General features: G+C 40.3%; 1 protein-coding gene across 1 annotated transcript in view; it reads right to left on the reverse strand.

Moving 5' to 3' along the window:
• Positions 1-2,513: 2,513 nt before the first annotated feature.
• CPVL (carboxypeptidase vitellogenic like) overlaps positions 2,514-24,949 on the reverse strand; it is a 108,564-nt gene continuing 86,128 nt past the window's right edge. Inside the window, exon 12 of the mRNA XM_055314777.1 lies at positions 2,514-2,639. Coding sequence (XP_055170752.1) covers positions 2,535-2,639 — 105 coding nt within the window. The 3' untranslated portion in view covers positions 2,514-2,534. The remainder of the gene's footprint in view (positions 2,640-24,949) is intronic.

Here is a 24,949-nt window from a genome sequence, read left to right on the forward strand (position 1 = left end):
GTGTTCCATACATACAGTCAGTTCTCTTTGTCCACTCCAGTTGTCTTCTATAACATCTCCCCAAATGCTGAATTAGTGAATGCTGAACCATTGTTCCTAAGGAAAGTACAAGATGTGGTTCCTACTAGCCTCTGGTGACAATATTTTTGTCAACCAGTTAATACATAACCTTGTTTTATGTGTGTTTTTGTTTGAAGATGTTGAGAAAGAGAGAGAGAAAGAGAGCACAAGTGAGGAGAGGAGCAGAGGGGGTGGGAGAAGGAGAGGGAGAGAGAGAATCCCAAGCAGACCACTTTGAGTGTGGAGCCTGATGCAGGGCTTGATCTCATGACCCTGAGATCATGACCTGAGCTGAAAGCAGACGCTTAACTGACTGAGCCACCCAGGCACCCCATGTGTATTTCTGTTTAAAGAAACATTATAAAATAAAGAAACCTTATAAAATATTATTGCTTTATTAATATTGAATTCATGACCAACGGCACTGTAACTTGTGCTTGAATGAAGACTACGTAACATGTGGACTTTCTCCAGAAAGCACACCACAGACCTCTTGCACTGAGGAACACTAGACAGTATTTCAACACTGTGCTTAGAAGCCCCCTGTCTTTTTTTAAAAGATATTATTTGTTCATTCATGAGAGACACACAGAGAAGCAGAGACATAGACAGAGGGAGAAGTAGGCTCCCTGCAGGGAGCCTGATGTGGGACCCAATCCCTGGACCGGGATTGCGCCCTGAGCCAAAGGCAGACTCTCAACTGTCAAGCCACCCAGGCATCCCACTTAGAAGCCCCTTTAAACAGCAAAAGCACCAATGAAAAGCACAAAAATGCAGAAAAACGTGGCACTAAATAGACTACAAAAAGAAGACCTGTTGGATCATAGCTGGGAATGCGCACTTTTGGGCAAGTCAGATTTTTCATCATTCTGAGCATGTTCATGAATGACCACACAAGTGAAAAAGTATTGATTCTGGAGTTACAAGTAAATTCTAATCAATAGGTGATACAAATATGGAATCTATGAATAATGAAGATTCACTATATCATCTCATGGTACCCTTGTGAAATGATACTAGTACAATGATATGTGAACTGAAAGGAACCTCAGGAATCTCTTCTGGCTGTCTTCTTTGAGACTTTGGGAAGCTAGGAGAGTGAAGTATCTTACCCCAAAATGCCCAGGACACGTGTGATACACATGGCACTGAATTCCTGCTCTCCTAGCCATAGTTAGTGCCTTTTCCACCGCATATTTTTGGGACCAAATGCAACAATTTAAATGGCAAGTGGGGCTATGTGCAAAACTCTTTGCACACTCCCTCTAGTTTATTCTCTGCGATAATTAAAATCTGTTTTAAACCAGAATGTTTGATTTGATGCCTTATAGTATATGGGCACAATGAAAAATATCTATAAAAAAATACGAAAGGAGGTCACAAAACTAAATGAAATCCGGCACAAAACGAGAAATTAAAAGAACCCAAAATATTTGCAGCAAGAACAGGTCTGACTTTTAAAATTTAGTTCTCCAGTGAGCCAATTCACAAATGGGTAATATGAGAGAGAAAGGATGTTGAAAAAGCCAAACATGCTGTGGAATTTCAGAGATGAGAGCACATGTTGCATAAACAGGAGAGATGTGCCAAGATGTGATATTTTAGTTGGATAATTACTAATGTATGCATATTTATAAATGTATATATTTTGATGCCAGATTATCTCAAATTTTTTGGCTATCCCAACAATTATACAAAATCACTTTGCTCTTTATTTGGCTAAAAGAAGTACAAAACTTAAAACCCAAATTTAAAATAGCTCATAACTAATGCAGCCTGCAGGCTGTTTGATAAATGTGCACTCTTGAAATGAGCCAACACACTGAGGAACCAAAAAGCCGAAAACAAAAAAAGAGAAGATAAAGATTCAGTGAGTTCTTCGAAGAAGAGCCTCTGGTACATTATAACTTTTATGGATAAGATTTCTATTTCAAAGAATCCCAAGCTACCTTTGTTGCTAAGACTCTCCACATTCCAAACTCTTGCCCACCACTGTTAGGACTGCACCTTTTCCTCGGGAGTGCTAATTAGATGCTCGTATCCAATACTACTCACCAAATACTTTCCTATACATAATATGACAAACTCTTCTGCTAGTCACAGAACAGGCTGTTGCTATAACTTTATTCACTTACTGCACTTTGCACACACTCTTAGAAGGGATTAAAGACTCCCATTCAAGGCCTCAGCATTCCATTTACCCATTTCTATCCGAAACGGTGTCTCAGAAACCATTCTTCCCATCCAGTAAGTTAAAAGATGTCATTCGTCCTCAGAAATAGCATTTTCTTAAAGTTAATTTTGTAAGGAGCCATCTCTCCCCACAAACAGAACCTTACTTGTTTCAAAGATAATTTTTATTGGTGAGAAACATTTTAAAGATATAAAAGATAATTTTCTTACTTATATGACAGTTTCCATTTTGAAAGTTTTCTTCTCAAAGTCTTCTTTCTTTCAAGAACGTAGCTTATCCATCAATAAGGATCCCATCCTCTCTCGAAAATGAATCGATTAATCATGTCAAAAGATCTCAGAGGCTGGTCATAGGGTAAAATGTGTCCTCCTCCTCGAACAATTACCTTGGAGAAGAAAAAAATAAAAGTTAAAATTTAGAGAAATGGATGTTCTACATGGATGGAAAGTTTCGGTTTGGATTAAAGTATTTTTAAAGCTTACATGAAACACAGAACCTATTCTATCAATCCATGCCTTTGGATATGCTGATTGCCTAGGTTTTGATAACTTTGCTGATAGGTACACTTTAAGGTAGGAAAGCTTTACAATTGTTGGGTTATTTTTTAACTTAACACAAAGTAGTGTTCATCTTTCACAAGTATGGAACTTGAAAATTGTCTTTCTCCTCTTGGGAGTGAGCTGTCTGCTGCTCTATGCTTTACCCTTACCTGGTGAGGCCCCTGAGGTGTGAGGATCTACCCTATGGTCAGTTCTGTTCCCAAGTGGGTGGAGGAGCTTACCCAATGCCCTCCTTCAATCCACTGAGCCACGTGGCCCTCACACTGAGCTCTACCTGACATCTTAGTCTTGGTTGCTAGTACAGGGGAATTTTGATTCTCCAAAAAATTATGACAAAAACGAGAAATCTTTGACACCTGAAATCTTAAAAGGCCATTTTTTGGGGTAGCACAGAATTAGAACATTCTTTTTTCCCCCAACATTATGAAAACTGTCCAAATATAGAGCGAATCTGAAAGAATTTCATAGACTTACAACTTAGGTTCTCTCATTAACACCCACTTTACTCATTTTCTCACACTATCCATCTATTAATCCATCTTATCTTCTTGACACATTTCAAAGTAAAATATGGATATCAGTACACTGCCCCCAGATTTTATGTAAAATTAACACACAGTGAAATGCACTTATGTTAAGTGCAGACGCACTGCGTTTGGATAGCAGTGAATACATGTGTCACCTGATGAGATATATAAAGCATTCTGAAACATCTATAGTTAGGGTGAGTTCAGACCCCTGTGCTAGGTGCCATACAGATTAAAAAAAAAAAAAAAAAGGAAGGGGTGGTGGAGGAAGGGATCAGTCTCTATTTTCAGAAAATGTCTGAAAGGGGAGGCCTTCGTGATTCAACACCAAAAGAGAAAGAACCGACACTGAGTATTGGCAGGTCGCCTGCAGGAGGACAGAGCAGTGTGGCTTGACATGTCCTATGGCACATGTGGAAAATAGCCAGGAGTTAGTAGTGGATGAAGTGAATGAACACATGCAAGTAAAGAGGTCACCCTCAGTAAGTTCTACCTGCTAAATCACAATCAGCAAGTTAAGACAACTTCGGTAAGGCCCTTAATAGCTTGTTTTACCTGCCTCAATCAGAAGGGAACTGAGGCAGGAAAAAAAAAAGGAGAAATACATTTACACAGTGCATTTATTATATTAAAAATCCACCCCAACACTCAGCATCTTACAACCTTGCTGTGCGGTAAGTGGGACCAACATTATTAGATGAATTTTGCTTTACAGCTCACAGCTACACAAGTTGCGTACTGCACAACTAGCAGCAGAGAGCACCATTCACGCCAGCCTCGGTGACTGAGTGATAACAGAGCTACTAGGAGGCTTGTCCAAGTCACATAATTGTAACTGAGAGAAGGAGCTGGAACCTGGGTTTTGATGCACACACCAGTGTTTTTATTCAAATCATAGTATTTGTACAATAATTCTTTATATTTGAACCAAACTTTACAGTTTAGTCATAGAACATTTCACCTGGCTCTCAACAGCCCTCTGAGGCGAGTAAGGGAAGTAGACCACTATTACAGATGTGAGATTGGACTCAACCCTCATACACAATTGGAAACACGTGCTTTATGCTACACTCTGTCAATGGCCATTTGTGCCTTGCTGCAATGACAGTGGAGCCCATCTACCATGTGTGTTCAAGCCTGCATCTGGAAACCCAACATTTTGTCACAGACTGAAAGTAAACATGTGTGACATGAGCCCCTCATGTGACTCTAGAGGAAAACTTTTGCTGCCCCCACAGTCCCAGGCTCGAACTCTTTTCCTGTAGGTTCCCATCCAAATCTCCGGCTTTGGCAGGATTTTGATGAGTGATTCTCTGCAACTTCAACTCAGCTGAGGACACTTAAGGAAGCCATGTTTGTGACAAAACCCAGCTGCTGCTTCAACTGGAAGCGAATCTGGCAGCAGTGGTCCAGAACAGCGGTAAGCTGAATCCAAGAGTTGAATCCAAGAGCTAATGGTCATCCTGCCTCTAGGACCAGAGCTGGAGCTACTAGGGGTAACATAGTGCCTTATGGCCCAGGCAGGAGTGTGACTCAAGACACAGCAAGCTGTGTGACCCTGGACGAATAACTTACCTGCTCTGAGCCTCAGTTTCCTTAACTGTACAACAGAGAAAAAAGCATTACGTCTTGGGACAGTTGGGAATTACGTGAGCAATTAATGGAATAATGTCCATGGATTACTTAGCATAGTGCCTGGACTAGGATGGTACTCAGTGAATATTAGCCATTGGCATTTTTCTTCCAACAGTTATCCCTATTCAAAATCTAGGATCAAAATGCTTGTATCAAACTATTCTAAAACCCTAAGTTCCTACATTAGCATTAAGAAATCTTTGTTTCAGGGATTTGTTTAAAACTGAGCTTCTCAAACCTGAATATGCATCAAAAGCCTTCTGCTTCTTCCACCTTGACTCTTGTTTCTAAGGACCTGTTGCCATATTGCCCAGAGATGGGCTTACCTGTCTCTGCGTTGGTCATGTAGACACCACAACACATGTGTAGGACCTGCCACACATACCTAGGTCTACGCCCTTGGGAGGGAGAGGGAGAGGATGGAGTAACTATTTTCTGGTACATTTTCACAAGTATAAAAGGGATGAGAACAAAATGTTTTTTTTTTTTTCTTGAAAAAAAAAAATAAAAAGCTTGTTAGAACAGACTGCTGGGCCTCACCCCTGGACTTTCCAGTGCTGAAGGTCCAGGGCAGGGCCTGATAATTTGCATTTCTAACAATTCCAAGGTAATGTTGACACTGTTGGTTCAAAAATTATTTTTTGAGAACCACTGTTTAGAAGAACCTTTTCCATTCTGTGACAAACTAGGCAATTCTCTATATTAAGAGAGAATACGAACAGATTTTGCTTAACACCTAACTCATGGCTCACCACAGTATATTTCCTCCCAATCATCCACTTTCCCAGTATTTACACACATGCACACAAACACACACACATACACACACACACACACACACACACAGCTTCTCTGACCATGATAATCAAGTGGTGAAGAAGAGATGATACGTTTGGTGTTACAATTCTTATTCTCAGTAAACTGCATGACTCCTGGTCCAGTTCTCAGCTGCCATATGTAGTGACCAAATGTCATCATAAACGGTGCCATTAAAATTGGAAAGAAAAGCTCCTTTGGGAACAAAGTATTTTTCACACAGCAGAAAATTCTCAAAGTATATTCCTTAGCATATTCACAAAGAGCATTTTACCAATGTTAACCTCAAATATAAACTTATGAGTTCCAGAAAAAAAAAAGACTGTTGTTTATAACCATGCTGTTTACCACTCACAAATCAAGGATACAAACAACTCCATGGTTTTTAGAAGTATATAACAAAATGTGACAGGGCTGTGATTCCATATTTAACTGTGATGAGATTAATCCCAAGGCTCCCTGGTTAGAAATGGTCTCATCATCAGAAACTGTCTATGTTGGGTGTTTCCATGCTAGAGCTGAAACCTCTAAACTCATGTGTTCCAGATGTTCCAGGGGGTCACAAATGTGTCATGAATTTTAAAAGGGTTATGCAAACACTTTAAAGCTTCATTCCACTCTATTTTTTTGACACAGATACAATTCTCTCTGGAACTAGAAACATGGACCTGGCGGTCAAGGCTTCCCAGTTGTGCCTTTATAGGTGACAAGATATAGAGGGAAATTCACACTGGGATTGTTGATATAGGTTTGTCAGAGGAAACTTCATGGGGGTCTTGGAGGAGCAGATGTCTGGACAGACTGTGCTGGGTGGGGTGGGGGAGGGATGCACCCAGAGGAAACTGCCCTCGCAAAAGCAGCGGAGCGTGAAACTGCACGGCACGTGCAACAAGCAACAACCCACGAGGGGTTCCAGGTATGCAGGGGAAAGAGAAGGGTGGAACAGACAAATACTAGTGAGACCATGTGATGCTCCATATGATGTGCTGCTGGGTTTGTGTGTTTAAACGAACAGTAGCATTTAGTACATTCATGATGTTGTTCAAGCAACACCATTATCTAGCTGCAGAATGTTTTCATCGCCCCAAAGGGAACCCTATATCCATTAGCAATCTCTTCCCACTCTCCTCTCTTAGCCAGTCCCTGGCAATCCCTAGGCTGTTTTCTGTGGACCTGCCTATTCTGGATATATCTAAGGAGGTTTCAAGCAGGGCAGTAATATACTCAGATTTGCATTAGAGAAGGATGACTTAATGTGTAATGAGTGGGCTGATTTGGAAGGAAATGATACTAAGGCAGGGAGGCAGATTAGGAGACCAGCTGTTCAGGTGAGAGAGGATGTGAGTGCATGGGAGAAATGGGGAGAAGGGGAAGGAGAAGAGAGATGTCAAGGTGGAACCATAAAATCAGTGACTATTCAGATGTAAAGGTAAAGTGAAAGCACGCCCCAACATGTATACATATCCTCCCCATTTCAGGCTTCTGACACAGGCAGCTTTGTAAGTGGTGGTGCTATTAACCAAGAAAGAAGAAAAAGAGGCAGGTTTGGGTAGCTGGCAATATAGTATAGATTTATAGTTCTTCTTTTTTACTACAGGATGATGCAGACATGGGAAAAAATCTTGCTTGTTATGGTGTCTGATTTACACTAAATTTATTTTATTATTTTTATCTTATTTCATATTCACAAAACCTTACCCTTTAGCTTTCAGACACTAACCTTGTGTTGAAATGGAATAAATATGCACTCAAATAAAAAATATACTGAAAACGAAAGATACCTGGGAATGAGCCAAAGCTTGTTAGTAGCCACGTCCTAACAAGGAATTGGGCAACCCACTTAAAAAAAAATAATAAACGACAACAACTCCCCCTGCCCCTCAAAAAAAAAAAAAAAAAAGCAGAGATCGAGGTTGCAAGCTGCTCCCAAAACCCTCAGGGAAAACTTGAGATTTACCAGTATACACTTCTAGTGTACCAAAGCATTACTGAACAGGAGAGGGAAAGGTGCTTTAGCTGACCAAAATGTAGCCATCACAATGGGACACATCCCTCAAGTAGTCAATACATAGCTTTGGTGGTACTTGACAGTTCCTTAAGAGCTTCCCAGATACACCATCTTACATAATCAGTTGCAACAATATTATAATTTAAGATTTCCACCTATGATGTAATAGCAAGTGTCAACCCCACCCACAAGAACACTCAAAGCTGAATTAAAAAGAAAAGAATCCTCTTTAAAAGTATCAGAAAGCAGCCAGTACTTGAGAATGAGACCATGGAGAAAAGAGAATCACAGAGAAGTGAACTGAACATTTTGTTCTGCTTTTCTCTTTGAGAAATTTCACCATTTTCTAAGCTTCTTTTTCCAAGAAACTGAGCAAAGAATGAAGATAAAAGGATAAAAAGCTAAGTAGAGCGTAGGGTACTTGGGAGACCAAAAATTAAAACAAAGAAAACCCAAAAAGAAACAAAAGATAAAATTTAGAATTACAGGCTTGTCAAGGAAGCATGGCTCTAGTAATACCATAGGCTTTCTGTTAGACCCACAAAAGACAAGGTCTTAGAAGTAATGGAAACCAGAAGGAGGTTAGCCCTCCCAAAATCTGAAATCTAGCACCAAATCACCATGTTTGCCCCTGACTGAAGCCAGTTGATCTGCCCCTTAACTAACTGCCTTTCAGGAAAAAAAAAAAAATCAAAGCCTTTTTGGAGGAAGATAACATCATTTTTCATATATTTTGTTCAGCATTCAATAAAATATAGTAGACATGCCAAAAGATGAGATCAAATGACTGAAAACCAAGGGAAAAAGCAGACAACAGAAAGAGATCACAGGGATCCAGGTATTGGAGTTATCAGGTATAGATTTTAAAATAACTGTAGATTTTAAAATCTAAATCAGGCACAGGTTTTAAAAAGACAAGAAGTTATGGAAAACACAGAAAAGAGAAAAAAAAGACTGGTATGACAAAATATTTAACTATGTTTAACTGGAATCCTATAATAAGAAGAAAAGGAAGGAATTGTGCAAAAGACATAGTAAAATATAGAGATCATGTGTAAAACACTCCCCCAAATCAACAGAAGTCATCAAGCCACAGTGTTGAGAAGCTCTATGGACCTAAACTAGAAAAACCCAGAGGAAACTAACCACATCTGGGCACATAACAGTGTGCTGCTAATACTAAAGACATAAAATCTTAAAAGTTGTCAGAAAAAGAAACCTCATTTTCAATAACTTAAAAGAAGCAAGAAAATTGACTAGTTAACAGAAACAATGGAAGCTACAAGCCAGTGGAATTGGATCTTTTGAGGTTTTGTTTTTAAAGATTTTACTTATTCATTTATTAAAGGGAGAGAGAAAGCAGAGGGTGGGGCAGAGGGCAAGAGAATCTCAAGCAGACTCCATGCTGAATGTGGAGCCCAACATGGGGTTTAATTTCACGACCCAGAGATCACAACCTGAGCTGAAACCAAGAGATGGATGCTCAACTGACTAAGTCACCCTGGTGCCCCCATATTTTTCAAGTTATAAAAGAAAGTAGCTGCTGCCAGGGACTCCCATGTGAATGACTCCTTAAAGATATTTTCAAGGGAATAAAAAACTGGAAAAGGGTATTGTCAACAGATGTGTAAAGAAACATTTGAAGATAATTCTTCAGACAGACAGATAATCATCCCTAATGGAGACACGGAGGAGAATGAAAAGCAAACGAGAGTTTACATGGGTAGATAAACAGAAATGAATGTCAATAATAGTAATGTCTTGTGGAGTATGAATGATGCGGAAGTTTTTAAAAAGACAACAGTTGCACAAAAGGTGGCATAAATTGAGTTAAGGTATTGTCACGTACTTGCACATCGGGAAAATGATAAGTGACCTAACTCAAAGTCAACATTTTAAGTCAGCATGTGTGTTGTAATCTCTAAAAGGATAAATACCCTGATGTTTATAGCAGCATTATTTACAGTAGATAAACTATGGAAGCAGTTTGTGTCCATGATAGATGAATGGATAAAGAAGATGTGGGATATATATACAATGAAATATTACTCAGCCATCACAAGAATGGAGTCTTGCCATTTGCAACAGCATGGATGGATCTAGAGAGTAAAATATTAAGTGATAAAGGCCAGTCAGAGAAAGACAAATACCATATGATATCACTCATGTGTGAAATTTAGGAAACAAATAAAGGGGGAAAAAGAGAGAAAGCCAACAAACATGCTCTTAACTATAAAGAACAAACTGGTGGTTACTTGAGGGAAGGTGGGTGGAGGCATGGGTGAAATAGGTGATGGGGATTAAGAGTACATTTAACATGATGAGCACTGAGTAATGTATAGAATTGTTGAATCATTATATTGTACACCTGAGACTAATTTAACAGTGTATGTTAACTATACTAGAATTAAAATTAATAAAAAATAAAATTAAAAAATAGATAATAAAGCAATGTATCTTCAACAAGCTCATAGTAGTTTTTTAAAAAGGAAATGTCTCCAAAGGAAAAGATGGATAGAAGGATGAGAATAAGTGGCCCAGATGCTTCTGTGTAATGTGAAAAACAGACTTCTGACAATCAGGGAACTTTTAAATTAGAAGATATCTGGTGATCAAGTAATATAGCCTGTTTTTTTCAGAAAGGTACAAAGTGAATGCCTGGGAAGTGAAGACCCTTCAGTCAAATCTCTTAGCCTCATCTCATCAAATCAATTAGATGCTTCAATGTGCTATGAATGTCTCTGTTTTTAAAAAAGAAAAAAGTCATGGAAATTTTCTCTAAATTAATTCCAAGAATCTCTATGTTAACTTCAGCAAGGTTGGTATGAATGACTAAGGTTAGAGCCTTCTCTTCCTTTGATCATTATTATCAGTGGAAACCTAAAGGCACAGTACAGTGTAGTAAGAAGTGATTCAGCATGGTGATCAAAAACATGAACTTGGGATTCAGTAGATCTGACTTTGAGTCCAGCTCTGTGAATTTGGCACCAGGACTTACCTGCTTCTATTTTCTCATCTGTAAGATGAAGGTAAGAATTAGGGTGACCAGTTGTCCCACTTTGCCCTGGCCTGAGGGATTCCTGGAAATACAGGATTTTCAGTGCTAATGCTAAAAAAAGTGTCAGGCAGTCTACGATGGTTTGTCACTCTAAGAATATTTAACTTTTTGTATGGATTCGAAGAGATAATGCACATCAACCACTGTATGGCACTCAGTTCACAAATACACACCATGTGCCATGTAGACATATACTAAGAACTCAAGCGATAGTCATCATACTATTATCTCATTTTTTATTGTCAAAGGAATATTTTTTCCCTTTGACAGTAGAGAAAGATCAGAAGTTACAATACTAATAAATATAAAAGATAGTACTATACTTTTTCAGTAGGAAAAAAATATATTGTTCAGGAGGGAGAATATTTCTTTCCAGGCTTTTTTTTTTTTTTAATTTCCATGCTATGAATTCTTCCTACCCACAGGAAAGGTCTTAATTAAAGAAAGAAAGGAGATTGAATATGACTCAAACTTCTGTCAGTTTGCTTGACTTAACTGTCTAGAGTGAATTTTATCCCTTTAACCTGCCAACACCACGATCCATCCCATTCTTTCCCTCCACCCCCTTTTACCACTTGCAATGCTAAACACCCTCATCTCCCCACACAGAAATGTCAAGCAAGCAAGACCTTACTTGTCTTAGCAGAATGGCAAAAAGCTGTTCTGTCTTTTTTACCCATGTAAGAACCCACTTTACAACACAGGATTTGCTGCAGTTAAAAAGTCATCAAAACTTTACTTCCTTCATGTCCTGTTTTCTATTTGAAATCTGCCAGAGGATAAAAAGCAAAATCCAGTTCATTAATTACTCTTACTCCCTAGCTTTATGATCTATGTCTGTAGTTTGCTCTGGGAGGAGAGAATGAGAGCTGGGGAGGAGTGGACAGGGGTTACTGCAGCCAATACTCTCTGCTGGCAGTGTTGTGAGGATGGAGAGCCCGACTCATTGTCTTCTGGGGAACAGGGAGAGGAGAGCCAGCCAACCTACTAAAGTTTTACCTCCCACAAACGACAGTGTGGGATGGCTCTAGCATTGTGCACTGGCTCAGGACAGCCGATTGTGCACATTGCCGCCCAACTCCACGTTCAGTGGTGTCATGCTGGTAGCTTGAAATCAGCCACGGTGGGAAAATTTACACCACAGAAATCGGCAAACACTATAGATCAGTGTCTCCTCTCCCTCCCAAGCCAGTTTACCTTCCCAACCCTAGTTCTCTGACATTTAAGCTCTCCTGGGGACAGATGAAACGTTAGAGCATTCTTTCTCTCTCCCAATATAAATCAAAGAAACATCTATTCAGATTAGTAAATTATAAGGCCAAAACTTCTCTGAAATCTTGGCTCAGGAAATCAGATGGGCCAGGTTTCAGATATTCGCTGAAAGATGAGAAGGTCCTGCTCCCTGCTTCCATTCCTGCCTACCCCCTGCCAGTTATACTGAATTCTAGTATAACTGGCAATGATAGGTTCAAGAGCACACACTGCATTCACCGATGCTTCTGTTGGCATCAGAGCCCCTGTGACACTCCAAAGCTGGTCTGTTTGGGACAACTGGTCACCAGAGAGGGTATCTAGATCCAACCGTGTTCCTGACCCACAGGCTAAGGGGATCCGAGGCCTGAAAGTGTCCCCAGGTTCCAAAAATTGAGGATACAGGACACGCCGACTGGCACAAGATTTTAATGATGCCATTGGTTGAAATAAAACAAGGCGAACAGTTTTCACTACCAAGCCAAAGACTGTCCAAGGCAACAGTCCCCTTGGTCCAGTGGACAATGTGGCAGTATCTTAACAAAACTTTATTTTGTTCTTCACACTGCTCCTTTCTCTGCCCCTCTACCCTCCACCTTGTGTATTTTGGGGCCGTGCTTAATGTTTCTACCAGCACTTTTGTGAATCTGGTTACAGTTCAAATCAAGACAACACAATGTTACTATTTAAAAAGCAAACCCCCATTCCCTCTTTGTTCCTCAAATATCATTAATTTTTAAAAACTATTCTCCATATGTGGATAATACTTTAAATGTTAGTCTTCTTAGTATTTATTCACTTCCCATAATGAAATGGTTCTCTGTTAAATTTCAATAGATTATTAAAACCCACTCAACGGCTAAGAGAAAATTACGCATCATTGCCTAGCTGTTATACCTCAGTAAATAGATTTGCTATCCAATTTATATTTTAAATAATACAATAAATTAGCTCCCTGAGTATTAACTAAGTGCATATTTGGGTAGCTTAATTTAGAAGCATTCTTTTTATGCTAATCAGCCCTCTCTAATGAAATAGAACCACATGAACTAAGAGGACTCTTGGCAAATAATCAGAGTAAAATTGGGAGTTGCTATTGTTTATGGTTTCCTTTGTTTTCAGGCAGCAAGCTGTGTGGGTTTTATTTATTTTTTTAAGAAAAAAAAACCCAAATGCCAAAAATTTAAGTTTTTTTTAAAAGGAGAGGACATTCTAGTCAGCCCCCAAGATAATGAAACTTCTACAACTCCTCCCATAAATTTATTTCCCAGAATATTTCTCCTTTCTTCTCCTGTATAACACAGAAAAGAAATCATCTTCAGCTGACATGAACAATGCATCCTTTCGTTTGAAGGGAATTGCTTTGAACTGTTCATTATCTTAGCATGCCTAGACTGTTTCCTAGAAGACACTTAAGCATGTACAATTGGTGAGCAACCATAGCACTCCTTGAAAACTGCAGTTTGTTTTGTTTTGAGATTTTACTTATTTATTTATTTGAGGGAGGCGGGGTGGGGAGCAAGTAGACTCACTGCTGAGCACGGAGCCTGATGTGGGGCTTGATCCACAACCCTAAGATTGTGCAACCTGAGCCAAAGCCAAGAGTCTGCAGGTTTAAAACACACACACACCTACACACACATGCATGAGATGAGTACGGATAGGAGAGGTAGGGGCCAATGTGATTTTCATTCACTGGATATTCAATGGGGGCTGGGAATTGTGGTAAGGGGTTTGCTAAAGAGATAAATGATACATTATTCCTGTTCTCAAGGAACTCAGTGTCATGAAGGGGAGGAAAGCAATTAAAGAGTTACATGAAAGAAAAACCGCAGTGTGGTACATGCACTAAGGTGTACATAGAGATGCAAAGGAGGTATTCTGAGAGAAGAAGACCTCCTTCCTTCCTTCCTTCCTTCCTTCCTTCCTTCCTTCCTTCCTTCCTTCCCTCCCTCCCTCATTCATTTATAAGTAATCTCTACACCCAACATGGGGCTTGAACTCAGGACCCCAAGATCAACAGTGGCATGCTCTACTGATCCAGCCAGCCAGGCACCCCCTTAGAGGTAATTTTAATCCCTGAAAGGTAAATGGGGGTTCTCCAGGCAGCCAGAGGTGCAGAAAGGACCTTATAAAGAAAAGAAGGAATCCCATGGGAATTGCTGGCTGATGCAACAGCAAGGAGGGTTTGAGGAATCATAAGGTGTTCTGTTTATTAGGATTCTAATGGAGAAGGAGGCAGGGTGAGAACTCAGATTGGAAAAGAAAGCAGAGGCCAGACCTAACCTCTTTACTGCTCTGTGAAGAGAGTTCAGACTTTATTCTGCAGGTAGCAAGGCGTCCATGAGAGAGTTTGAACAAGGGAAAACATGATCAGACTTGTGTTGTGGAAAAAGCACCGAAAGAAGAGCAGATCGGAGAGTAGGGGGACTTGTTAAGACTGGCTATTGTCAACGGAAAAAGTTTAAACCACAACTTAAAACACAGAGTGTTCTTGAATAGCATCCTCTAAAACCTGTGCTTTTTTTTTTTTTTTTTGAAACACCACAGAGCAAAAAAGTTTCAGTTTAGAATGTATGAAGTAGGGGAGTCTCTCTTTTTAAATGTCCCCAAAATGCTGTATGTTTTTTTTTTTTTATTGCTGAATATAAAATCAGTGTTTTTCCCTTTAAGCAGTTCTTTGTGGTTTCTGTGTCAAGCACTAGGAAATGAATAAAATCAGGCCACTGAGAAGGATTTATAAAGCAGATGTGAGAGATGCTAGCTAAGGAACTGGGTGAGTAATATTTACCAATTACTATTCTTCTCAATTTTCTGGTAAGACACACAGCAAAGCACCTGGCTAAATAACTTCACTTCCTTATTGTTTCCATGGGAAAGGGATAGAAGTGAGGGTATTTGTGCTGTGTTGGGGAAAGATGGCCTAGGGCTTGCCTGCAAATCCAAGGCATCTATTGAAATCTATTTTAACAGTTGTTTCTTTATACTGAGCCACTGTTGGGGAGTTGAAATGAAAAGGTGCTAAAGAACTAAATTTCTTATTTTTTAAAGATGGATTTTTTTAAAGATTTACTTATTTATTTATTACGAGAGAGAGAGAGCGAGTGCCAGGAGCACGGGTAAGGGCAGAGGCAAAGGGAGAAGCAGACTCCCACTGAGCAGAGAGCCTGATACGGGGCTCGATCCCAGGACCCCGGGACCATGACCTGAGCTGAAGGCAGATATTTAACTGACTGAACCACTCAGGCCCCCCTAAGCTGGATATTTTGGTAGCCAACCTTGGCACAGGAAAGAAAAAATGCATCTGCCTACCCAAAGCAGTGTTAGGACTTGGACATGACAAGTCTACTCTACTTTTCACTCTGTGTGGAGATTGCAGCCTTTCCATTTGGTGCTAGCCAGAGAAGAGGGGAAAGACAGCAAGAGAGAAGAAGACAATTATGAATGGCAGATATGGGAAAGGACATTAAACTTCCCTTTAACTTAACAAACCCACAGGAAAGATGACTAGTGACAAGTCCAAGAGTTGGCAAAAGTGTGAAATAATCATATTTCTTATACTTTACTGGCAAGATTATAATCAATTTAGAAAACAGTTTGGCATTATCTCATGAAGTTGAAGATGCTCAAACCCTGTGAACGCATCAGTTCCACTTCTAGGCTTTATTCTTAGAGAAACTCTTGCACACAGGCACGAGGAGGGCAAGAATGTTCATGAAAGCAATACTCGTAGTAGGGAAACACTGGGAACCACTAACATATCCAACAGCAATGGAATATATGGATGATAGAATTATACAGTGGAATATTATGTGGCGATGAAGAAGAAACAAAGCATAATTGAACTTATCAACATGGATGAAATCTTAACATTGATGAATAGCAAAAGCACATTATTGCAAAATACATACAAAATAATTCCTTTTTGGGACACCTGGGTGGCTCGCGGTTTAGTGCCTGCCTCAAGCCCAGGATGTGATCCTGGAGTCCCGGGATCGAGTCCCACATCAGGCTCCCTGCATGCAGCCTGCTTCTCTCTCTACCTGTGTCTCTGCCTCTCTCTGTGTGTGTCTCTCATGAATAAATAAATAAAATCTTTTTAAAAATTCCTTTTTATATAAAATTAAACATGAAAAGTTGGAACACCTGGATGGCTCAATGGTTGAGTGTCTGCCTTCAGCTCAGGTCGTGATCCAGTCTCACATCAAGCTCCCCATCTGGAGCCTGCTTCTCCCTCTGCCTGTGTCTCTGCTTTTCTCTCTCTGTGTGTGTGTGTCTCTCATGAATAAATAAATAAAATCTTTAAAAAATTAAACATGAAAAGTAAAATGTTATTTATGGGGATGTATATCTGTAGTCAAACTATTAATTTTTTAAAAAAGGAAAAGGATGATAAAAACAAAATCTAGTTCAGTGGTTTACCTCCAGGGGAAATGAGGGAAAGAGGTGGGATTGGGGAGGGCAAGCTCTTGGTAATGTTGCATTTCTTTAACTGACTGGTAAGTACAAAGGTTTACTTATTATTTGTTTTATCTTACACAAGTATTATACATACTCCTTGGTTATTATTCCATTTTTAGTTTAAAAAAAAAAGAAAAAAACCCACCTACTGATGCTGCCAGACACACGAAAATGAATCTTTAAAAATTTAACATGTTGTCTGTCATGTTCTTTTCTTTTGTGTAAAACAGAGCTGATGAGATGGGCCATGTGTCTAAAAAACAGTAAGTGGGGGGGATATAGGGAAGCAACTGAACGGCAACAAAAGCAAAAATGGGAAGTCCCCCTCTGGCAAGCAGCTCTACGAAGACAGAGCTGGTGCCAGAATCTAAACCTTGGGATTCTGGTTGCTGCATACGAAAATAAATATTAGAAACAAAAATAAACACTCACATCTCCATGCCGGACAGCAGAAGAGCAGAGAGTTTGCTAAATAACTGGGGTTTTTGTTCTTGCTAGATGGGTTTTTTACTCTCTAAATATGAACCCCTATATTCCTCTTCTTCCCTGTTTCCATATGTTAGAAACTCAGTACAAAGGGGGGGTGGGAGGCAAAAACAGAAAGGCTGGATGCTTTCATTTATTGTCAACAGGGATGTTTCAGATTACTGGTGACCTAGAAAGGGACTCAATGCTGCAGAAACATCTCATTACTCAATGTAACCATTTATATTTACTATCATTAGACTGCATGTAGCAAAAGCTGGAACACCTCCCCTGCCCCTCTGTTCCTTTTACCTCTCACCAAGATGTTATTGTGAAGTTACAACTGGTGTAACTTCAACTGTAGTAGTTCTAGGCCTTTCTGATAAAGAACATTTAGTTGAGCCCTTAAAACACAGTATCTATTAAGGATTCTATTAGGGACACCTTGGGTGGCTCAGCGGTTGAGCCTCTGCCTTCCACTCAGGGCATGATCCTGGGGTTCAGGATCCTGTCCCACATTGGGCCGCTTCTCCCTCTGCCTGTGTCTCTACCTTTCTCTCTGTTTTTCTCATGAATAAATAAATAAAATCTTTAACAAAAGGGATCCTATTAGATAGGAGGAGATCTGAATGCAGGAGGAAAACAGATGAATACTAGGAGAGGCAGTAGGAATTTTTATTTCATGCTTACTGGGTGCCAGGTAGAGTGTCAAGTAATACATGTAGGCCCATAATGAATCCTAGTAACTAATCCCTTCCTAAGAGAGAGAAGTATTGATGTGATGCCCACTTCACTGATGAAGAGCCTCTTGGAGAGGTTAAGTAACTTCCCCAAGGTCACACAGCTAGTAAGGGGTGGAGCAGGGTCTGGCACAGGATCCAGTCTTTTAACCTCTACCCTGTTGCTTGACTATGGTGATAGTAGTCATTAGAATTACCAAGGTATTAGACTAGAAAGAAAATTCAAGCCTACTTGATAGCTAAACTCAGAGCTGTCAATCTGGGGTTCCCAAAGGTGGTCTGTAGTTTGGGTTGGGGAGGATCTAGAAATTATTTTCAATAATTCAAATAGTCTAATGCATGAGTTCTTGGTCTTTTTTTGTGCCATGGACTCACAGTGTCTACTGTGGCCTATGGATATTTTCCAGAAAAATGGTTTAAAATACATTATATATATATATATATATGTATATATTTACATATATATCATAGATTACAAGCGAACTCATTATATTGAAATTAACAAAGTAGTAAGAACTAAATTTGTGATGTAACAGTATATATACTTCTATATGAATGCATTGAATAAGAGCAATCAGGGGTCTGGTAACTACTGCAATTTTATTTTATTTTATTGTTTTTAATTTTTTTTAACTACTGCAATTTTAAAGTAGCAGTGACGGTGATAAATGTTGTTTCAAGGTATTTGCAACAGCATTTGTATTTGGTATGAAAGTATTTCTGCTTTCTGTTGGTGACAGAGTCAAAGGTATTGCTAAGGCCACTGTGGTTTGTTGCCTACATTCATAATGGGAGGAAATGCTAAATTTCATAATTCATAATGGAAGGAAAAGCTATTTGAGGTCAATGAAAATAAAATGCATTTTTTCCCTTCTAAATTCCCTGACCCCTTGAATACTAGTCACAGACCCTTGCCCTGGGTTAAGAACCTGAAATCATTGCATTTTTATTTTTGCTTTGATAGGACATTAATTTTATCAATCCATCATAGTGTTTTATCAACTGATTAATATCCAGAAACAAATTCAAGGTGCCTGGTGGATACCATCTTTGCTAAGAATGGATCCAGATGATGTTTGCAGCAGACCCTGCTTGATCTAGTTGTGTCATTTCTGAAGAGTAGCATAAGACACACCACTATCTAAGGACTGCACAGGACGACCACATCACTTCAGTACAGCACGGAAGTCTGCTGGGAAAAGGAAGCTAATCTTTTGAATAAATAACGGAGTTTTTCTATGAGTCTAAATTACCAGTGGTCTATCAGTGTTTTTGAGAAAACAAAGACCATTTGTAAACCTACAATGCACAGCAGGGACTGAGGTTTAAAATTTAGCTTAAGGTTTTGGCTGAGGATTCCAGAGAATCAGAGCCACGCCAGTAGATACTATTGACGAGAGAACACTTTTCTAAAAGTGATATTTCAGATCAATGGCTGGTTTGTTAAGAGTGAAACTACATTCTCAAGTTTCTGGTTGGCCTGTAAGGAAGTAAAATAGGTCAGGATTTAGAGCTGCCTTTAGGGATCAGAATGGAAGTTTATCCAAACAATAAACCACGTGGGGTTCCTACAAGATGAAGCTATTTTGGCATCAGTAGAGGGTCAAAAGACATCACAATTTAGGTTTCCCCTGAACAAGATGCACACTAGAATTCCCAAACAGACATATATACTAATGTTCAGGTCCTACCCCTGACAAATGAAGTCAGAATATTTGGAGATAGGGCCTGGGAATCTATACTTGCAAGGGTTAACATACTATGTTAGGAGAGTGTAGTAGATTAATGATGGTCCCAAATTCTTCATCATTCTTCCCAAGAAGAGGAATCTGGCCTTCTTCTGTGATTTGTTTTGACCAATAAAATGCAATGGAAATAATATTCTTGGACTTTTGCACCCTGGGCTTAGAAGGCCTGACATCTTTTGCTTCCCAGTTTGGGAGACTGGCTGCCAGGCTGTGAGGCCCAGGCCAAGACACTGCATGGTGAGAGGCTCTATGGAGAGGGCCCTGGAGAAGAGAAGGCCACCTTGCATGTTCCAGCTTTTGCCAAACTCCCAGCTGAAGGCAGCTGCATGGATGGCTTCAGTGTACCTCACGTGAGTCAGAAGAACCACCCAGCTGAGCCCATCCCACTCACATAATGATGAGAAATAAACTGTTGTTGTGTTAAGCCACTGAGTTTTAGCGTAATCTATTATTCTATTAATAAACAATTAAATAATAAATATTTCCTAAAAATATTATTTTTCCTAAAAATTCTGCTGGTCCTATCTTGGAATCTTGATATGAATTAAAAGCAAGGCTGGAGCCATCTTTTTAATGCAGACAGAAGACACAATTACTCTAAGAGCTTAGGATAAAACTTACATTATGCCAACAAAGAACAATATCTCATGTGGTGTTGGGCAAACCACCAGCCCCTGATGCAATCCCCTTCTCCATGCCAACCTTGAGAGTTCGCAACTACATTATCTGGGTGGCCTTGATGGTAGAGAGATGCACTATCAGATCCCTCCGTCAAGGATGGGCAAGCAGCCCAGCCTCCAGCTGTCAGCAGCTCTAGGGGCTGCCTCAGCTGCAGAGAGTAGCCTTTCCCAAGATGATGCCCTTTCTGGGGCAGCCCACATTTGGTGAATGAGTGAGGTGGGGGTTTAAAGGCCAGGCCGTTTTGGTCCAATGTGGCACACTGATGAAAGAAGACTCTCTCCAGAGCTCCCTGCCAGGTTAGCCAAGCTTTCTCAGGCATAGACTACAGTTTGATTCCCTCTTCCATCAATTCTGCTTCTTCCCCACTCCCTTCACTGGAGTTGATCCCTAATAAACATCTTGCACCCCAAACTTGGCCTGAATGCCTGCTTCTGGAAAACTCAGCCTGCAACTACCATGGAGCTCTCTGATGATAGCAAGTCATGATGATGATGATGATGATGATGATGATGATGATGATGATGATTTGACCACTATGTTCTGGCTTTCTGCTCACAGTCTGATTCCCATGCATGAACAGAGAACCTTTCCCAGATCTAGGTAACAGAGACAAAGAAGCTACGAATTGGAAATCATTCTTTGTAGGAAGTAACAGAGCTGGGAGAGAGGTGAAGGCTCTGCGTAATAATCTCTGTAACAAAGCCAAAACATTTTTCCAGGGAATTAACTGCATTTGGTAATCATCATCTCAAATCTGTTAAACAGTTACTTTCTTGCATTAAATATTGTTTTAGCTTCATATCACCCCTTCTTAACTAGTTGAATGCAAAAATCACATTTGTTGCTCTTTGCTTACTCTGATTTTGTCAGTGCAACCAAGGACTTGAGGAAGACCTTTCTGGAACCATTAGTTCCTTCAGAAATAGTGCAGAATGCTCACTATACTGTTTAAATTTTTTAAAAAAAGAATGTCAGCAGAAGTCCAAGAGAGGCAGGTGGCCAGCTCTCTCTCATTCCCTCTGTGGATTATCCGTGGAAATGTTCAAATCCCAGCTTGATCTTCCTTTGTACTCAAAAGACTGAGGTTATTCTTTTCTCTATTTTATAGTTGTGCATAGTCAGAGAAACAAAACAAAGTGAACGTTAGTTTTAGAAAAGCACAGTTAGGTAGCTGGGGTTGTTCCTGCTTTCTATCTGCACACCATACCTTCCCTGTCCTCCTCCCTCTTGTAAGCACTCTGCTTTCCTTTAGGAGACAGACTTTATTGCGTGGACTGGATGTGCTACCGAATATACTGGCCGCCACCACCACTCCACCCCCACCTCTGTCACCACTACCACATACACCCCCCCATGGGCAGACATGTAGTCCACTCTGGCCAACTAGAGTATTCCATTCCTTTCCACTCCACTGCCCTCACAGGTACTTAGAAGCATGATGGTGCGGAGGAAAGATTGAGATTTGGGTTGTTGAGTCTTGGATACAACTACTATTTGAAGCCTGAAGCAAGTATCTCAGGTAAACCTTCTGTTTCCTCATTTACAAATTAGTAAGTATAATCACATAATTTATAGTGGAGCTATTAGTATTCCATAACATTGTGGATAAATAGTGTGTGGTAGGCCTGAGGGCTGACATATGCTGAAGAATGGGTATAGCTGTCATCAGCATGGGCCTTCCGGACACCCTCTTGCTCAGAGTTTATAGAACCATGAACAGCCCACAGCCAGTGAATGGCAAAACTGAAATTCACACCAGGTGTGTCTAGCTCCAGAATCTAGGCTCCTCTCCTGATACCAGACTGTCTTCCATTCGTCACGACTCTTCAAAGTAGTCAATCTTTGAGGGTGGTGGTCTCCTTGCCTCTGGTTTCTCTGTACATAACCTTTAGCAGAAGGTCTCATTCCTGTTGGGTACTCAGGGAGAAACCCTTGAGGAGAGTGTGGCAGACCACCAGCCTGAGGGGCCCCACGAGCCAAAGCCCAGTCAGGGTCAAGGTGCAATCATGGCTTAGGGCTTGTGCTTTAGGGGGCTGGAGGTGCTTACTGCCGGAGGAGAGTACTGTATGATGCCAGTATGCCAGGGTCTCCCTGTGGATATTTAGCTTTTAAGTTGGTGTGGATACACCGGAAAAACCATTTCTCAAACAGTAATCAGTCCTCACAGCTTGGACATTCCAAAGCTTATTCCCGTCACCTCTATTCCAGGAGCTCAGAATCAAGCATCATGAAGGTGGACTTAGAAAGGAGGTGGAGAACTTCCTTCCAATAAAGCTCCCAACAGGACTCCTTATTTCTCAGGATCCCCTTTCCTGACCTCTCTCCACCCTGAATTCATCCTATTGCTGCCATTTTAAACTTCTCAAAGACCAGTTTTGAAAATGTGCATAAACACCTTCCATGGTGACAAGCACTGTATGCTTCCATTTATACAAGATACGTAGAGCAGTCAAGTTCATAGAGATAGAAAGTAGAATGAGCAGAATGGCGGTTGCTAGGGACTGGGGTGGGGGAGTGGGAAGCAAGTGTTCAATGGCTATAGGTTCAGTTTAGGAGATGAAAAGAGCCATGAAGATGAACGGTGGTGATGGCACCCCAATATTATGAATGTATTTAATACCACTGGATGACACACTTCAAAATGGTTAAGATTAGGGGTGCCTGGCTGGCTTAGTCAGTAGAATATTCCACTCTTGATCTTGAGTTTTAGCTCTATGTTGGACATGGAGCTTACTTTTAAAAATAATTATTTAATTAAATTTAACAAATGGTTAAGATGATAAATTTTATGTTTTATGTATTTTACAATAAAAAAAGGGAAAAAATAAACCCTTGAATGGCCTGCCTCCCACTGCTTCAACAATGGAGCACTCACCTCTTGACTACCATCAAGGGCCCGTGACCCTTCATAGTCTCTCCCCTGGCTCTTATTCTCTGGGCTCCTGTTTGGAAACTCACAGGCTGTGCACACTGCTGGTGCTCTGCTCTTCAGGCTCCCACTATGAGGCTCTGCCTATCATGTTGCCTCTGTTCATTTTAACTACCTTCAGCATCTGTTCTTTTATTAATATCAGAAGTTCGAGATAAAACCATAACTTCTTAACTTAGGATGAACCTGGCCTTACCATCCACTAAGCACTAATATACCTTTTAAAAACCCTGATACTCTGTCTATAGGAAGCGGGTGCACATATGTGACCTCACAGCTAAAAGTAGATGTGAAATACAAGATTTCTCAGGCCTGCATGAATTATGGCAGAGATGTATGCAGGCTCCAGTCTTCACCATACTAGCATGCAGCTGCCAATGCATCATTCTGGAGGTGTGCACCCTAGTGAAGCAGAAAACCACTGGGCCGGAAGCCAGGAGTCCTGGAATCCACTCTCAGCTCAGTCATGAAATGAGTAAGAGACTTCGGGACAGTCACTTAACCTCTGGGTTTCACTTTTACCACCTGAAAAATGAGATCTAAAATTTGTTCCAGCTGTAAAATACTACCTAGCTGAGATAATCCATCCTGTAATTATTAAATAACCCGAATTGATATTGATAATGAAAACATAAAATAAAAATAACAATGACTCAAACTGCAATCAGGAAAAATAGACTTGTTGGAAATTCTGCAAAACTCATGTTAGCAGAAATTACGCCCAGTAACATTTGATAAGAATGAAAACTGACCAGCGACTCAAACTTTTCTTTCAATGTGGAAAATAATTAGTCTCAATAAAATATTTCCAGTGAAATAAAGATTGAAAAATTTGAAATGGTTTCCATGCCTTCTTCAGAAAGTTTAGCTTCGTGAAGTTTATTTTAGAAAGATGTTCTTAACGGAATTCATCAGTGTTATTCTGACTAAAATTTTTTATTTCTAAATGTAGAGTCAAAACTTCCTTGGGGTTGAAATAGCAATTCAATGGTGTAAAAACAAAATATCCTGTTTCAAAAGTAGTGGCAACATCAAAACAGATCATGAACAGTAACTGTGACTTTTGGATAAGGGAAGAGAAAGACCGTAAAAGGAACAGCAGGGTAGCCCTGACAGTGTTGGTCTGGGTTTTCACCAGCCAAGGAGAAAGAGGATTAGATCTTTGATCTACCACTATTAAGTCAATGCACACACACACACACACACACACAGGCCACTATTCTGTTCTATATTGCTTGCTAACTGAGCCCTTCTGAGCATTAATGAAATATAGATATTTCAGATCTTTCTTAGCTATCTTACAGATAACTCAGTCCAAACCTTGCACTTTAGAGATGAACAAGCTGAGAAGAGGCCACTGCCCCAGATGCTGTAATAAGGCAGTGTCTGAATCTTAGAAAGGCAGAGATGCCAAGGGCACATTGTCTTCTAGGCCAGAACCAGCAAGAGGCCGCACGCAGCCCTCCTTCTTCACCTGCCCTCCACAGGCTGGCTGGGGCTGTCTCTGGGTTTCCCAAGGCATCGCCTGATGGGAACATGTGGGGGAGTGGCTCCCTATCTCTTACCCTGCTGCTCCCCAGGGACAGCTGTCATTCTTTCAAGTGGACACTTTAGGTAACCATCCGGAGACAAGTCTAGTTTGGTTTTGATTTTTAAATTAAGAGCTGTGGAGTTTGGCAAAGAGTGAGGTTTCTCTTTTGGCAGACACATTCACATGCTTCTGTTTTGTGTGTCTAAGGCTGAAAAGTAAGTCCATGGCTAAGGCCCGTTTTTTTCATTATCAGACGCTTGATGTTTGGACAGGATTCTCAATCCA

This window comes from Nyctereutes procyonoides, unplaced genomic scaffold, assembly GCF_905146905.1.
Source record: "Nyctereutes procyonoides isolate TBG_1078 unplaced genomic scaffold, NYPRO_anot_genome, whole genome shotgun sequence".
Lineage (NCBI taxonomy): Eukaryota > Metazoa > Chordata > Mammalia > Carnivora > Canidae > Nyctereutes > Nyctereutes procyonoides.